This window comes from Nestor notabilis, unplaced genomic scaffold (genome assembly GCF_000696875.1).
Source record: "Nestor notabilis isolate BGI_N333 unplaced genomic scaffold, ASM69687v1 scaffold9059, whole genome shotgun sequence".
Taxonomy (NCBI): Eukaryota; Metazoa; Chordata; class Aves; order Psittaciformes; family Psittacidae; genus Nestor; species Nestor notabilis.
In genome coordinates, this window is record NW_009942325.1 from 6,061 (window position 1) to 22,308 (window position 16,248).

Sequence of the window (16,248 nt, forward strand, 5' to 3'; positions counted from 1 at the left end):
CAATTCTCGAGAGGACGAGGTTAGAATACATTTGCAGGATCTCACAACAAAATGCTGATTAAAAAAAGAAACTAAAAATCCTTAAAATAAAACCCACTATTACATTCCTGGGGATGTATCAACTCAGAAGACCCTGGAAGTTAGCACCTCGGTACCAATTTTCTCCAGGAACACGTCCAACCTTCTGATTAAAAAATGACCCAGCTGGTTATACTGAATACGCTTTGTTCACAGGTTACCCTATAGTAAGGTCTTTTTATGCTTCCTCATTTGATAAGACTGAGTGGTTTAGTTTTCTTGATCTGTTCTCCAATCTTCAGGGCCACGAGGCCTGGTCCCCTGTGAAAGCAGCAAGAGAATCCCCCCGCGTCTGTACACAAAGCTGTCCAGGCAGGACTCCCAGGATGTTTCTCTGTTATGTGCTTGCTTTCTGAACTTATTTTTTTTGCAACGAGTCTGTGTGTCTATAAATACAATCCACTCTTTACAGTAAAAAGTGTTAAAATGTCAAAAAAATAAATATCCATGTTACAGTAACTAGATTATTCAATAAAATACATCCCTGCCATTCTTGATTGAAATGCTCAAAGAGAATTAATTTCATTTGGACATTTTCCAGAGATTCGGGTTATTGCAAATCACTCCTGGGGTGGGAAGGAGAAGCATCTTCTCTTCCTGTAAAGTGTGATGAAGGGGAATGAAGTGGAATCTCAGGGAAATCAAAATGCCAGTATCAGGAAGCTTTGGGGGAGATCTGTTTTACCAAGTAGCAGAGCTGCAGGGCTTATTGGTCCTGACTGTGGCATCAGAACACTCCCCTTCAGAAGAGTCACAGTCTGATTCTCCAAACTGTGCTGGGTTCTGCAAAGCAAAAGGAAAGGTGGAGACTGAGCAACATTTGTGCACTGCAGATCAACCACACCATCCCAACCTGTCACAACAGACCAGCAAAGGTCACCACCAGCAGAGAAGGAGAGATTAGCAGCATGCAGGAGATAACAACAGCACACAATCACCCTGACAAAGGTCACTTGTCTCCCCTCAACGAGGGGACAGCAGAAAAATATCTGGTCAGAACACTACCAAGGACACATGGAGTTATGAGAAGATGGCACAGCAGGCTCTGCCCTGCCCCTCCCAAACACTTGTAAAACAGTAAAAGAAAGAAAAATCATTCTAGCTTCATCAGCAAGGTGCCAATGGGTAAGTCTGAGGCAAACAGTTTATAACCATTCCATTTCATTATCTACTTTACGTGCTATTCTTTCATCCCACTTAATGCAATTGCAAACCTGATGGCCTTCCAACATCACACTCATCTTGACCAGGAAATCATGTACAGCTTGTCTTTGTGCTACTTTCTCATAACTGGCCAGTTATAAGAAAGACTGGGTATTTAAGCAGTTGCTTTGCTATAGTGTATCTACCACAGCACTTCCTAAGCAGTCATCAACTTTCTGGCCCTTGGATTCCTTTCCATAACATTATGGGGGTTTTTACTCAATAGAACGAAGAGAGGATAACTAGACTTACGACTCACCTCACAGCTGTGTTCATCTGCACAAAGTTTGCCCAGAGACATCTGAGTCTTGACTCTCCGCACTGCACACTCTTTGTCTGAAAGCCCGTCAGACTGGGTAGAGATTTCAATGGGGATCTCTGGAGTCTGGGACAACATGTCCTCCAGCTTCTCAGCCAGCTCATCTTCCAGCTTGGCTGCCAGCTCATCCGGACTGTTCGAATGATCACTTGTGTTCCCCTCCTCTCCATCTGACACAGAGAAGTTCTCCGAGCTGAAGGTTGAGTAGGACTGGCAACTACTAATGCAGCGGTGAGGTCTGCAAACACGGAGAACAGATCAGCATTCAGCTTGTATCACAATACCTCTAACTGCAGAGAATTTCCTGGGTGCTGTGCTTGGCTACTGTTATACCTGGCCTTGACAGACTCTATTCCTGGTGCTTGCTCAGCCCTGGGTGAGCCTGTGCCCAGGAGCCCACTGCCAGCTAGAAAAGTTACAGCTTCTCAAGTGGGCAGGTTTCCACACACCTCCTACTGCACAGAGTTACAATGAGCTGATGAGCCAGCACAGTGTTAAACTTCAAACATCAGAAACTCTGTTTCTGACACGTAGCAAGAGCAGCCCTCTTTTGGAACATGTATCACAAGAAACCCTGGCGACATTAGCAGTGCAGTGAATGCAGAGTGGCTGCTACATCCTTACCCAGGTTTCTGCAGCAAACATCTCACGTCCCTTTCTGAAGCATGAAATGCAAAGCAGATTTTTGCACCTGTACTTTTAAATGGCATCTCAGGGCTTCCCTGCTCTAACAGGCAGCCCAGGCTGCTCAGTACTGTTCTCCCTAGATGACAGTGCTCAGGCACAGCACATGCAATACTGCCTGGCTGATTCTCCACACTGAGCTAAGGACTCGATCCTTCCAAAAATGTCTTTGAACAAACAAGGTCCCACCCATAGAAAAGGCTTCACATCTACTCTCCAATAGCCTCTTCCCACCCTAAGAACACATCTCCAGCTGAGTCATAACTGATCTGCAAGGCTGGCAGCAAGAGCTCTGCAAAGTGCTGGGCTGCTTTTCTTATCTTGAAGCTATGGAAACCTACCACTGTTTGAATGATGTAGTTCAATATCTGCATCTTTAAAATTCATCTGTTCTTATTCGCGCTTGTCTGCTACGTGTTCATATTAGCTGATGAGCTCCGGAGCACAGTCTTCTTTAACAATCCTTTGTTTTAAAGCAAGGATGCACTATAGGTTTCAAGCTAATTCAGTTGGGAATATCAGTGATCCCAACAGCGAGGTTAGAATTTAGGTATGTGCACTCAAACTGTAAGCCCTCAGTTACTTGAATGCGGAAATTGCCTCATGCTAAGATTCAACAGTAATGGCACAAATTATCAGTTGGCTGATCATGCCAGGAGACCCAAAACAGGTCATCACGTTGAATTCAGGAAAGGCAATTTGTCTTCCAAGTTAGTAAGTCACAGAAGAAGTAACCATGACACAAGAACCGTATGAGTGTTCTGTTTGAGAACTCATCTAGTTCAGTGTTCAGTCTCCAACTCTATGCAGGAAGACATAATCTGGGGAAAGTAGGAGAACAGGGTGTGCAGACGGAGCCTGCTTTCTCCTAGCGTATCTTCCTGGTTTGTACCATTCAGCAAATCCAGCTTCTCAGCTGAAGATCAAACCTGCATGACAGTGCACTCATCACAGCCACTGATGCACCTATATTCCATAAATTTAGCACTTAGTACTTGGTTATGTTTTGATATCCACAGCATACCTGTGGACAAAGAGGTCCACATCTGAAAATGTTCTGGATGGTGAAAGCACTTCTTGTTCATTTTAAGCCCCCATTTGCTTCACTAGGTGTCCCTAACATGAGAGAAATCATTCTTTGTCCATTTTCTCCACATAAATTACAATTTCATGCACCTCCAGTATCATCTCTCCTCCTGCCAGACAAATATTTCTCATGGACTTAATCTCTTTTTCTATGGAAACTATCTCTAACCATTCTTGTCACACATTCTCAGTACCTTTTCAAGTTTTACCATGGTCTTTGAGCTGGGGCAATGAAGATGGCATTTAGGATTCAAGCTGCAGATGTGCTATGAATGTATTCAACAGCAGAGAAGCTTCTATTTTCTTCTCTGCTCTTTTCCTAACAAGCTTTAACCTATTTGCCCACTGTATCACTTCTGCACTTCAAGCAGCTGCTTTCAAAGCCATGGCACTAATTCCATGATCTCTTTCCTGAGTACAGGACTGTAATGCCCACTATTACACAGGCTTCAGTAAGAATGACCCTTCAAGTCTTATTTTACAGGCAAAACCATCAAATTTGATCTCCTATGTTATCACCTAGCTCTTCCATCCTACTTGAATACAACTACAAAGGTGCTAGAGTCTGCTCCACTGCAGCAACAGTTAATAAACAACATCTGAAAGAGTCCACAAAGAGTGCCAACATTCAGGAAGTCTGAGTCTGGTGAAAGAGATGCAGCAGCTTATTTTTACAGGCTGAATAATGTTATCAAGTGTGATCTAGATGTGCTATAAACAGCCTGCAGAAGAAAGGCTGTGCTGAAGATAACACCTCAGAACAGGCTGAAAACTGAGTGAATATGGGAGATCAACTGCGTGTGGATGGGACGCACTGAACGCAACTCTGTTCCTTTGCCAGCACCTCCTACAGTTTCAATCCTGGTGCACAGCTGCTGTGACAGTTCTCCTCCTGAGTTGTGTCCCATCAAAGACTGATTGGCGTGAATTCACCTTTTACCTTTGTCTACGAGGAAACTCCACTTCACTGTCTACTTCGCCCTCTTCCTCTTCTGAAGAGTCATCGCCACTCTGGCAGAAAACAAGGACAAGAATGGTGTCACTTTTGTGAAAGAACAGACATGCAACTACATGGTTGGCCCTGGATCCTCCAGGACAAATCACAGTGTAAACGGCCTGCAACAAGAAGAAAATAATCTGCATATCAGTGAAAGCTGACTCAGGCATCTTCTCACCAGAAAGTCCAGTGGTCTGAATTTGGAGTGATTGACATTGAAACACACTGGAATACTTCAGCAAGCTCTGAGGATGTAACATTCTGGATTTCTACAGAAGCAAATTAAGTAGTACCATACTAATTTATTATCTGTTAGTACATATAATTTATTGAGGTGATCTGGCACTCTTGGCTTTACAACTTTGACCCTCTTCTACATGAGCCCATCATACAGCAGGATGGGGGATGACACAGCCTTGCTGGTGGGTTTCACCATCTAGGAAAACTTGCTTTGTTCCATTCTCTACCTCAGCAAGCAGAGCCCTTTATTCTCCTTTTCTCATCCAAATCCACCTCTTGCACTCTCAGTTTTTACAGCCTCCTTCTATCCTACCCAACATGCCAACCCTTCGCTCAGATTCAGCCTCTTATCTCATCCCATCCCATTGTAATACAAGCTCCTCCTCCCTTCATTCTGGGCCCAAACCACACTCTTATTCTGGTACTCATTCTCCTTTTCCTTCAGTTTTATACCCAGGCCCAGTTTTCCTGCTCTTTGAACTGGTTCCTACTTATCTCACCACCTGGGTGGAAGCAGGAGGAATGAACTGTTTCTGTACATCTGTGCCATAACACCTTTTGAACTCTTGCAAAATCTTCACAAAATACACAAGAACCATGCCTTTAGTCAAGGGAGACAGTTTCTGGCAGGTGCAGCAGAAGGCATGTCCCCGAGACCACAGCAAATGTTGAATTCCTGTTCCAAGACACAGCAGTGCTACAGATTCTCAATGAAACTGTTACATGACATTTATCACCACCAAAAGAATGCAGTTACCCCTTCCTTTGTTTCGAGAAAGGTTTGAAAACATTTTGAGGCTGTTTCAACAACAACAAAAATTCAGTAGACCAAGTTTCAGCTCAAACAAAACCTCACTAAATTGCAAGTAATGCACCTAGGCCCTATCAAAGCCCCACTTGACAACCCTCATTATTAGCAGTATGCTCCAATATGCCTACAGTGCTTCGGACATCAGATATACGTCCAGATCACAAAGCAAAGTTCAGATAGGTATGATTTCTTAAAGATAAAGTCATACATTTAACTCAACTGCTATGTGTATGGGAAACACGGCTTTGCTACTATCCTATAGTAGCAGACTATAGTACCAGACACTAGCCTATGCCACACACCTCCTTTTGGTGGAGAGGGAAAAGAGGAACAAACTTTTGTTTTTTTCTAAATCACTATGTTTTGTCCTTACCTTCTGAAGGGGTCTTGCTTTGCAAGGTAGCACTGAGGAAGCCATGTGCTGGGGAGTGCCTAGGGCAGATGCTGACTTACAGCTGTCAAAGCCCTCTTCATCCATCTTCTCAATGAACTGCGCGTTTTCATATAGGGAAACAGATGTCGGTGATTGAGAATGGCTCATCCCTGTTTCAACAGATGCCATTTGCACCTGACCACTGTCCTCCTCCCTGCACTCTAGACAGGAATTATATGGATCTGTTTTGCAACACTCCCAATGATCAGCTTTGCTTTCTTTGCTCTCCAGGTTCCTTCGGCAATCTGCTTCCATGGCAGCAGAGATGAGGTCAGGGCTGGAACCAGACATCCGCCTTTGCGCGTGGTTACTGAGAGGGCTCCGCAGCGCTGCTGCAGGGCCAAAGTACCTTAAGTTGTTTGCACAGTTGGCAATATCTTGTCCATGGGCATGAAGCCGCGAGTGATGGCCATGAGGATGGCTGTGGCCAGGTTGCTGTGGCAGGCCGGCGTGATGAGAAGGATTATGAGGTGGAGGAGGAGGTGCATCGTCTTGCACTGGCTGGTTTTTCAAGATCCCTGCAAAATCATTGTAGCTGCCTTTGCTGTTCCCTCGGCGGTGACGTGGCTTACTGCGGTAGCGGCTTTTGCCACTCAGCGTGGACATTTTGGGACTTCCTGAGACGGGTGAGCCATTGGATGCTGCTTCTGTGCTGGGTATGCCCTCTGACTTCAGTAGATCTGGCCTGAGAGACAGTCAGCAGAAGTTATACATTAAATCACCAAGTCAGAAGTGACATCAGTTTGGAGCCAGGATGAAGAGGCAGCTGTAGCCATAAGCACACTCCACTTTTTAAGATCTACAGCCTTCTCTCTCCTTCAGCTGACTAGTGCACTTAGTTTGATTTAATTCTTCCCACTCAATGTCCTTCTGTTCATCTTATCATACTCTACACTGCTTTCTTGTTGCTTTTTCCAATATCTACTACATATTCTCCTTTTTCTGCTCTTATTTTGATGTTTTGCTCCCAAAACAGTCCCCTCCTAAGACTTTGGTGTAGGGCATGTCTCTTACTATGCGCTCAGCATGATAGCATCCCAATCCGCTGATGGTTATCAGCCTGCTCATTTCAGAAGCATATGTGGACGTTATTTCAGAAGTGATGATCTACCGTTAATCAGGACTCTCTAACTTCTGGAAATCCCAGAAAATAAAGAAGAATAAGACAGACAGCTCCCCTTAAAAAAAATTTCTCACTTTCTGAAAGTCAGGCAGAAGAGAAACAGCTGAAAAGGACAGCATGAATTCCCAAATCTCTAATCCTAATTTAATTCCTCAATAATGAATCCATCCTCTCTGAGGACTGGCTTATTCCCGCAGTTCCTCACCCTGCTTATTACCATTCAAGTCAAGGATGATCTAACTTTTCTCTGCTTGGACAGTTAGGAATTTGAGACAACACATTAGATACCTCATGTCAAAGCACCATCATCTGTGAAAAAACTATATAGACCAAACAGCTCCAGAGAATTGCCAAGGTAGAAGGGATGGCAGGATTCATCCCTTTTGCCTTGAGATAACTAAATAGCTGTGGTTCTGAGGATCAGACCAGGCCCAAGAGTGAACGTCCCTTTGGCTTGTCCTTTGTTGTCACCAGACTTAAAGGAAAGTAAGCTGTCTGCTCATCTCAGCGGGGATCTGCCCCTGGTTCCTGGCACAGAACTAGGTTGTTACTTCTTACCTTTTAGTCTGGCTGCCTGGTTTATGGGAGACCCCTTTCCTCTTCATCAGCTTCTCCACTGTATTGGGGTGGATTATTGGTCTAACTGGGTGGCGTTTGTAAGTCCCAGGGTATTTCTTTTCCACTGCTTGTTCCCTCCTGAAACATAGGGAAGAAAACCAAACCCCTGAAAAAACAGATCAGCTCTCTCTTTATCCAAGTGCAGCTCCTGCTGGGCAGAAGCACAGCTTCACTGCAAGCACACTGTGTGCCTGTTTCTCAGCTATGGCTGGGTGCAACACAAAATGCTCTTCTCAGAAGGGGTACAATCCTTTTCTAAATCCTCTCTGCAGAGATCAGGCAGTTGGAATAGGGCCCTGGCGCACAGTCCCAAAACAACATTGCTTTTCTCTTTACAAAGGGGCCAAAGGATGCCAACATCACATGGAAAAGGTGCCTTTCTCCCAGTCAGTAAACACTGGGTAATGATATGTATACTAAGTAATTTGCAGTAATCTCCTCTTAAGCTTGCTCTTTACGTTGTGAGTTTGCCAGGGGACACTAAATCTACAAGTACCACTGCGCAGTTTAGATGTGAAGCGCTGGTTTTTGATCCTGTACACATATTGCCACATGCATGGCATGCTGTTATGCCCAGAGATACATACTTTATGAGCTCCTTCTCACGGACCTCCAGCTGCAGCATAATAGCACTGAGCTCCATGTATAAGTTATTAGCTCGCTCCAGTTTCCTCTCATAGTGTTCACGGATATCCAATGCATGTCTGAAAAACAGAAAAGTCATTATTCCACAGTCCACGACAGGAGGATAAGGAAAAGTATTTCCACCTCCTAGACAGGAGGATAAGGAAAAGTATGGGTGCTTTAGGAAAAAACCTTCTAAAAGTCCAATTTGCCAGCTGCATTGCAGTGAACCCCAGACAGAGGTAACAGTGAATGACAATTAAGAGCTTGCTACTGCAATGAATCACTGTATGATTTAGAAAGCATTTCAATCTTGAAAGAGTGGCAACACTTCTTACTAGAGAAGCTGCAAATGCCTCACACACATCCTTTGGTCAAGCCCTGAACATCCTGTTTGCACAGAGAAGGGGCTAAATCAGCTCTTCTAAAGAAACAGGGAAAGAAGTCATCTCTTTGTATTTCACAAAAAGCAATATGCCCCTACAGCTACTGTTTAGCTGCAGAAGACATCTTGAACCACAGCTTAAAGATGTGACCATCAAAAGCTCCCTAGGGCTAGGGAAGACTCATCAACAACTAGATAAAACTGTCTGAACGAGGTTTTCTTTGGTTTCTCAGGTTTGACATAGAAACAGCTACTCAGTGGTTTATGTTTCTGTCACAAATACATTTGCAAATTTGTATCACAGAAGATAACAGTTTCCTTTCTTAAATAAACATTCTGCTTTCATTGTTAAGCTGGTGTAATGTTCAAAATGAATTTCAGTAGGCTGGTAAATTGGAGTGTTTTCACTTCTCTGGAAATAACTAAGCCAAAGAAAGTATCAGGGCAGAGAAAGCTCACAGCAAACTGCAAGATGCATTTTCCACTGAGATGGACGTACCTGCTTCAGTGCTGTCAACACACACATCAAAACTCAGGCAGAAACATTCTGTGATAAATACACAGGCCTTTGTCCATCTTGTCTAGAGCAAACTGCTCAGACTAACCAAAAGCAGGGAGGGTTTCCACTATTTCTCTCTGTCTCTAGCTTTCCATCTGCCAAGCAGCGCTCAAGGCCTAGGGCATGCCCACGGGAACTTCAGTGTCTGGACCCACAAGGAATTCAGGCTGCCCGAATTCACACCACCAGGAATACTGCATCCTGTTTTGGGGTCCTCAGTGAAAGAGGAGCATGAAAACATTCGGGGCCTAGACCACATGCCCTGTGAAGAGAAGCTAAGGGAGCTGGGCTCATTTAGCTGGAGAAGAGAAGGCTGGGTGGGAAAAGCGAGCAGTAAACACAAAAGCCTGCCAACAGACCTCAGCTCTTCTCTTCGACGACGAATCAATTCTTCATCTAGCCGGTGGATACAAGTTCCTTCGCTTTTAATTTTCTCAAAATGTTTCTTCACTTCTTCTCTCCATTCAGCCTAGGAAAGCAATTTACTTTTAGGTATTGACAATGAATTGGGATCCCTAGTTGCACCAAAGAAACAATCTTGGGCAACATTCTTTGTTTCTGCAGAAAATTACAAGTTTGGGTTGAAAACAGGTTTCTGGTAATTCAAGTATTCTGGGTAACAACAGTGCAGCATGTTTAATTTCAGCCTTTTCAAATGGTATTTCCAAATTTGTGCTTCAATTAGATAATTTAAAATATAACTGCATTTTTTAAAACATATATTTTTAAGAATTCCGAAAGCTCTTTTCATCTTCAAACATTTTGTCCCTTTTGCCATTTAAAGTAAACAGAAAGGCTTATGATTTGGAAAGCTATATTCATGGTGACAATGACTGTCACTAGAGTGAGACCAGCTCTGTTTTCCCCTTGAAGCCCTGATGCTTGCAGCTTGAATAAATATACCTGCTTCCTCATATAAACCCCAACACCATATAGACCCTCTCCGTTGGAGGCAAGGTTTCATTCCCATTCCCTCCTGGGAAGCAGACAACAACACACTGGGTAGGGCTCAGAGGAATCTCTAGGAACATACTTTTAGATCTTTTCTGGAAGTCCCAGAGTCCCTTCACTGCCTTTAACAGCTCTTTGTCCCACTTGCTGTCTGCTCATCTTCACTATAAATGTAATGGTTCCGCTCTCAGCAGTCTCATGGTCTCCTGTACAACAGTACTGGGAGAACAGCTGGGAGCAGAACATCTAAAGTCAGCAGTCTCAGGGAGAAGTGACTGAGACAGTGCTGAGCTTCTGACTAAAGTCAGCAGATGTCTCAGTTTGTGAAAGTTTGGGGAAAAGATTTCCAAATACTCATCAGTTTGCTTCTCCTCAAGAACCAAACTGAAATTATGGATCCAGACTTCTGCTGTACTCAATTGGATCCTTGGAGCCAACTCTTGTACTCATGGGCTACAGCCATTCTACAGTTACCTGTGATTTGAAATAGGTTTCCTGAGGAGTAGCCAGCACATCAGCAGATGCAATATCCAGGTGCATCAGTGTCTGCCGGAAGGAGGGACGATTCCGGGGCTTGCTCTGCCTGAAGCAAAACAAATACCCAAGCATGAGGTGAGGTTAACTCTGCTAGCTTCTCCTACCATTCTGAAAGGGTTTCTCACTAGAACATATCCCCTGAATCGTGTAGATGACAGATTAGAGCAAAGGAGCTTTTGTGGCTTTCTCTTTTTCTGAATATGAGTTGATTTGTAACCAGGTTTTGGTTTGTGATGATCTATTCTGAAGAAACACAGAGATTAAAACCATCTAAAATAGGAAAACGTGTCTACAAAGTGAAAGGTAGGATACAAACTGCAACTGTTCCTAACTTGTTTGTCAAGAAGAAACAGGCCTCAGTTCATTCTCCTGGTAATTTCCAAATTTTAGAATGGGAATACTCAATCTAGTGGAGATGACAATTTACATTCAATGGAGTGTCTGTAAACACCAAATGTACCTATGTTGCTACATACTCCATGCCTGAGCCTACACAGTACTGTAGTGTACCAGACATCTAACATCACTTTTAAGTACATAAACATTTGTATCTTTGAGAAAAGACACCAGTACTTGAGCTTCAGAACTGAACCCACCAGACTTTTTGCATGTATTCAGTGCCCAGGACAAGAAACAACTTCTTCAGCCCCCTCTCTCCTACGAACCACCTACTCCCACTAGGTGGAGGTACAAGTGTACGTACTGGGTGCTGAGAGCGCCACAGACTGCTGCCTGCCTTTTGCAGCCATGCCTAGAAGCACAGCCAGGCAGAGCAGTCTCAGCACAGATAACTGCAGCAGCACGACCTGCTGGAGCTCAGTGTCAAGGGGATAAACAGCCACCTGAAAAGATCCATAGATGCTCTCGCCTATTTTTCCCTTTGTGCCAACAAGAGGACGGCTGGTAAAATTCATGGAATGAGAAAACGTTGGAAGACCCTTACACTCTATCAAATGCAATTACAAAGACAAAGCATTTTCCATATCTGTACCTGTAAAATCCTGCTTCCATACAGAAAGCTTGAATTTCTCTTTGTGCAGTTTAAAAGCCAGTCAGTTGCAAGGGGGTTTCAGACCGAAAAATCATTTCCTTTCACTCTGGAGGCAGTCTATAGAAATTTTACCCCTACTTTTATTCTCTCTCAATTTCTCTTCCCACAGAGCTACGTTTTATCACCTACTTTGCTACAACAAAGCACCCACATCTGTGAAGGCTACTGAAGATGACCTTCATGCTGCCTGCTCCTAGCATCATAGAACCAACTAGGTTGGAAAACACCTTTAAGATCATCAAGTCCAACCATTACTCCACGACTGTGAAGTCCACCACCAAACCATGTTACTAAGGGCCTCATCTACACAGTTTCTGAACACCCAGGGATGGTGGCTCCACCACTTCCCTGGGCAGCCTGTTCCAATGCCTGAGCACCCTCTCTGTGAAAAAATTTTTCCTAATATCCAATCTAAACCTCCCCAGGCACAGTTTCAGGCCGTTACTTCTTATCCTATCATTTGTTACTTGGGAGAAGAGGCTGACCCCCACCTCACTACAGCCTCCTTTCAGGTAGCTGTAGAGAGCGATAAGGTCCCCCCTGACCCTCCTTTTCTCCAGACCAAACAACCCCAGTTCTCTCAGCCGCTCCTCATATGACATGTGCTCCAGACCCTTCGCCAGCCCTTCTCTGGACCCCAAATTCACACTGGACAGCCAACGCATGGGTAACCATCACCCTGCTGGGGCTCCCACCAAGCTCTACTCCCCTGCATCTCTCCTTCTGAATTCATTCCCCCTCACTAGCTTGTCTCAACAGTGTCTCTCAGGCCCTCCCCTGACCCATCCGCCCAGCAAACCAGACAGGTTGCTTCCTACTTTCTCTAAGCTCCAAATGTCCTCCTGCAGTCCAAGCCTGCTGCCACAAGGAAGCAGAATCCAAAATGTTAAAACTTACTGCTGTGGTGACAAGTGTGGGAGCATTCAAGAGCCCTCTGCTCTGGGCTCAACACCCTGACTCTGGTTTTACTGGGAGTCTGGCAAAAGCAGGGAGCCAGCCCTAGGTCTGTGCAGTGTGGGGTTCAGGCTCTTACCAAGTCTGCTTCATGAGGATTTTGAAGCCATCTGGGCAGGTGGAAGGGACTGGAAGGTGCAGGCTGTTGCTGCCCACACCCCAAATGATGGCCGAAGAATCCACATCCTTGTAGGGAATCTCTCCTGTAAGCAGCTCCCACAAAACTACGCCAAACGACCTGATGGAGAAATAAATTAGGGTAAAAGCTTCTGTGTGAATTTAAATTAACAGAAACATCTGGAGCTTGAAAAGAACAGTTTGTTTGGCAAAACAGGGAAATAAGTAAGTCTGATCTGAAGTTGCAAGTAGGTACAGCTGAGTTTACACACTAGTTTTTACCCAAGAGTAGCTATTTCACATACCAGGTAACTCTTCCTCCTCTGCCCCAGCACTGGCCTGAACACCAAACCACACTGGTTTTCACTCACCCTTCCCTATTTGTGAGATTTTATAAAACCTGAAAGTACATTTTCTGTACAGATTAAAGCTTACTCCTCTTAAATGAAAAGGAAAGTTAGCTTTTCTGAGATAGGCTTTTAACTGCTCTTATTGGTAAGAAGAATCAAAAAGTTATTTTACTAGTTATTCAGTTATTTCTACTGAACAGACAGAACTGGTGTCTTACAAAGAAAACATCAAAGGTTTTGTGGGGTTTTTAAACACATCATTCAACTTTTTTTTCCCTAGGCAAAAGCTCCCTCTGCTGTTATGTGTACTCCTAGGTAAGAGTTTCATGGGCTTAAGGCAGCACTATAACTCCTGCAACATAGAAACCAAGAAGCAAATGCAACATGTCCAAGTGACAGAATCAACCTGTCTTATTTACAGCCTTCACCCAATAAAACACCAGAGACATTTCAAACCAATCAATACAGAGGTAAACAAAATGCTGCTGAGAACCAACACCACTCTTACTGTACGTAAACAACCAGCTGCGATGCGAGCTCTCAATTTCAGACCCAGACATATCACCTTACTAGCCTGTCCCATCCATCTGTGGGACACCAGCTCTGCCAAGCTTGCTGGCGAGTCAAACCAGGTGAAAAGTGAGAAGTATGTTTCTGGCTTGTACTAATATCAAGTTGCTTTTAGTAAGTACAGATGAACCGCCTTGGGTCTGAACAACCATCAGTCAGGAAACAGAAATTCTTATGAAAAATGTTGCATTTTCAAAGCCCATTGGCTTCAAATCATCCAGGGGGTGGGGGGGAGGAAGGAGGGCAAAGAGAAGGACCAAAAAGCAAATTTGAACATTTTTTCCCTCAAAACACTTTTCCCTGGGCTGCAGGAACACATACAGGACAAACCACCAGGAAACCCCATCTGGTTTCAGCTTTGTTATGATTCAGAACTGACAAAGGATTTTCAAGACTCCTGATAAGATTATAGGTTTCTTCTGTCTAACATGCTGTTAAAGATAAGAGAGAGCAGACACATAAGCAGCTCAGGAGCTGTTCTCATTTTTTGTCAGCATTCATGAACATTGCTTTTACTCATCTTGCGGAAGGAATGGATGTCAAGGAGGAGTTTGAGCAATTGCCACTGCAGTGGACTCAAGAGGAATGCGCACCAAAGGCACCTCTAGGTTTGCAGCAAGGAGCAACATCTCTAAGTCACTGACGAAAGGAGGAAAGGAGTGCCCAGATCTTCAGCAGAGCTAGAAGCTGTTTTTTATTTGACATATTGCTCCACACAATATTCTTTAATCTAAGCCAATCTAAAGGACAGAAAGATGAGAGTGGAAATCCAGCATCATGCCCCCTCATGAACCCATGATTCAAAGGGAGGAGCCTCAAAAGACAAATGGCAAGCGTATTTTCTTTCCAAAACTACCTAAGAGTTTCTCCTAGAAGAGCTGGCTCTGCTATGGCCTGCTACATTCACACAAAATGAACACAAAAACACTGTGAGCACAACATGATTTGTATACTGAAGATTACAAGACTTTCCCTTTCCCTTCAGGAAACCCTGACTTAAAGTCATAACCCAGCTCTAAGCTACACCACCAGCAGCAGGCTGTTGTGTGACTCCACTTGCACCCTGAACCACCCATGGCTTTGACCTGCAGCTTCATGCTGCGTGAGGGAGGTGACAGCATTTGAAGCTGAAAAACCACAAGAAAGAAAATTCATCCTGGCTGGCAAGCAGGGAGAATGGCATTTGTCTTGGCTACTGACATTTAACATGCAAAAATAACAAGGCAGAAACACAGATGCAGTTCCCTTGAGGGCCCAAAAAATGTGGAGAGGCATCCCAAAGGAGCTCCAAGGCCGAGTCCTCTCTCAAGCATGTTTAATAGCACCGAAGTCTGAACCTTTCCTGTGCTCCTTCAGACACTGCACATTTCACATGGGAAGGGAAGAGGTGTTCAAAAAATTCTTACAATATATCCTGGTTTTGTCCCTCTCAGACCTGGTGTTAGGGGTTAGATCGACTGGACTATAAATAATCCTGTGGCTGTACATACAAGAGAGCCCAGTATGCAGAAGGCAAAAGGTGGTTGGACCCTTCAAGCTAGCAGACTAGAGGCCTCTCTACAGCTCAAGCATGGCCCTGAAGAGGGTAGAAAGCAAGTGAAAAATAATCTGGCTGCAGAAATTGCTGAGGGGACTTCTAAGCACTGGGAGTGGAAGAAAGTTCTGGCCTGAACAATGACACAGGGAAGAGCCGTTGCATTTGCTTACTGCAAGACACAGATAGTCTGCACTGAATCTCATTAGGTACCTTCAGATCTCGACACACAGTTTTTACACATGTATGTCACCTCTCTTTCCATTATAGCCCATGGCTCAGTAACAAGAGTTCAGGGCACTAGACAGGTGAGAAAGGAATAATCCACCACAGAGCAAACTGTCCCCGTGCTTAGGATGAGAAAAAAACCCCACTGAATACGTAATGTGCTAGGAAACCAAGTGGCTAAACAGGAAACGAAGATACTTAAGCATTAGTACCACTCACCAGATATCCACCTTTTCAGAGACAGGCTCATTGCGTATCACTTCTGGGGCCATCCAAGCCACAGTTCCCGCAAAAGACATTTTGGTACTTTTATCACTGAGTTCTTTAGATGTACCAAAATCTGAAATTTTTACTGCATCTGTGTGTGTAACTAAAACACTACAGAGAGAAGAGGGAAGAAAAAACAAAAACAAGAGAAATCAGCATTTACACTGGGAGTAAATCCCTTCTTCATCAATACGAAGTTGATGAGGCCATTCTGTTCACAACTGCAGTACAACAAAGATTATACATTTTCACTGATGAAAACACTCACTTTCTTTGGGGTGGTTGTGTTTTGTGCCTCAAATGCATTTCTAAATCCTACTAGTCAAAAATCAATCTTGATAAAATTGCAAATTAACAAGTCACTGAAGAGCCACCGTATCTGGGGACGTTTGAGAATTGTAGTAAAGCTGTCCTTTAAACTGCACTTTAAACCATCTAAGAGTATGTTCTTAACACATTGTCACAGTCATGTCACAGGCTAAAGAAGTACTAAACATCTAGGGAACAAGAATACAGCAGACAGTTTTAG

The 16,248-nt window shown here is 44.0% G+C and overlaps 1 protein-coding gene across 1 annotated transcript in view; it reads right to left on the reverse strand.

Annotated features, from left to right (window-relative positions):
• Positions 1-436: 436 nt before the first annotated feature.
• The window catches only part of MAP3K13 (mitogen-activated protein kinase kinase kinase 13), a 36,226-nt gene continuing 20,414 nt past the window's right edge, over positions 437-16,248 (reverse strand). Inside the window, exons 5-14 of the mRNA XM_010021340.1 lie at positions 15,672-15,830; positions 12,733-12,891; positions 10,586-10,694; positions 9,520-9,629; positions 8,180-8,296; positions 7,533-7,670; positions 5,792-6,536; positions 4,311-4,381; positions 1,541-1,838; positions 437-861 (exon numbers count right to left, since the gene is read on the reverse strand). Coding sequence (XP_010019642.1) covers positions 760-861; positions 1,541-1,838; positions 4,311-4,381; positions 5,792-6,536; positions 7,533-7,670; positions 8,180-8,296; positions 9,520-9,629; positions 10,586-10,694; positions 12,733-12,891; positions 15,672-15,830 — 2,008 coding nt within the window. The 3' untranslated portion in view covers positions 437-759. The remainder of the gene's footprint in view (positions 862-1,540; positions 1,839-4,310; positions 4,382-5,791; positions 6,537-7,532; positions 7,671-8,179; positions 8,297-9,519; positions 9,630-10,585; positions 10,695-12,732; positions 12,892-15,671; positions 15,831-16,248) is intronic.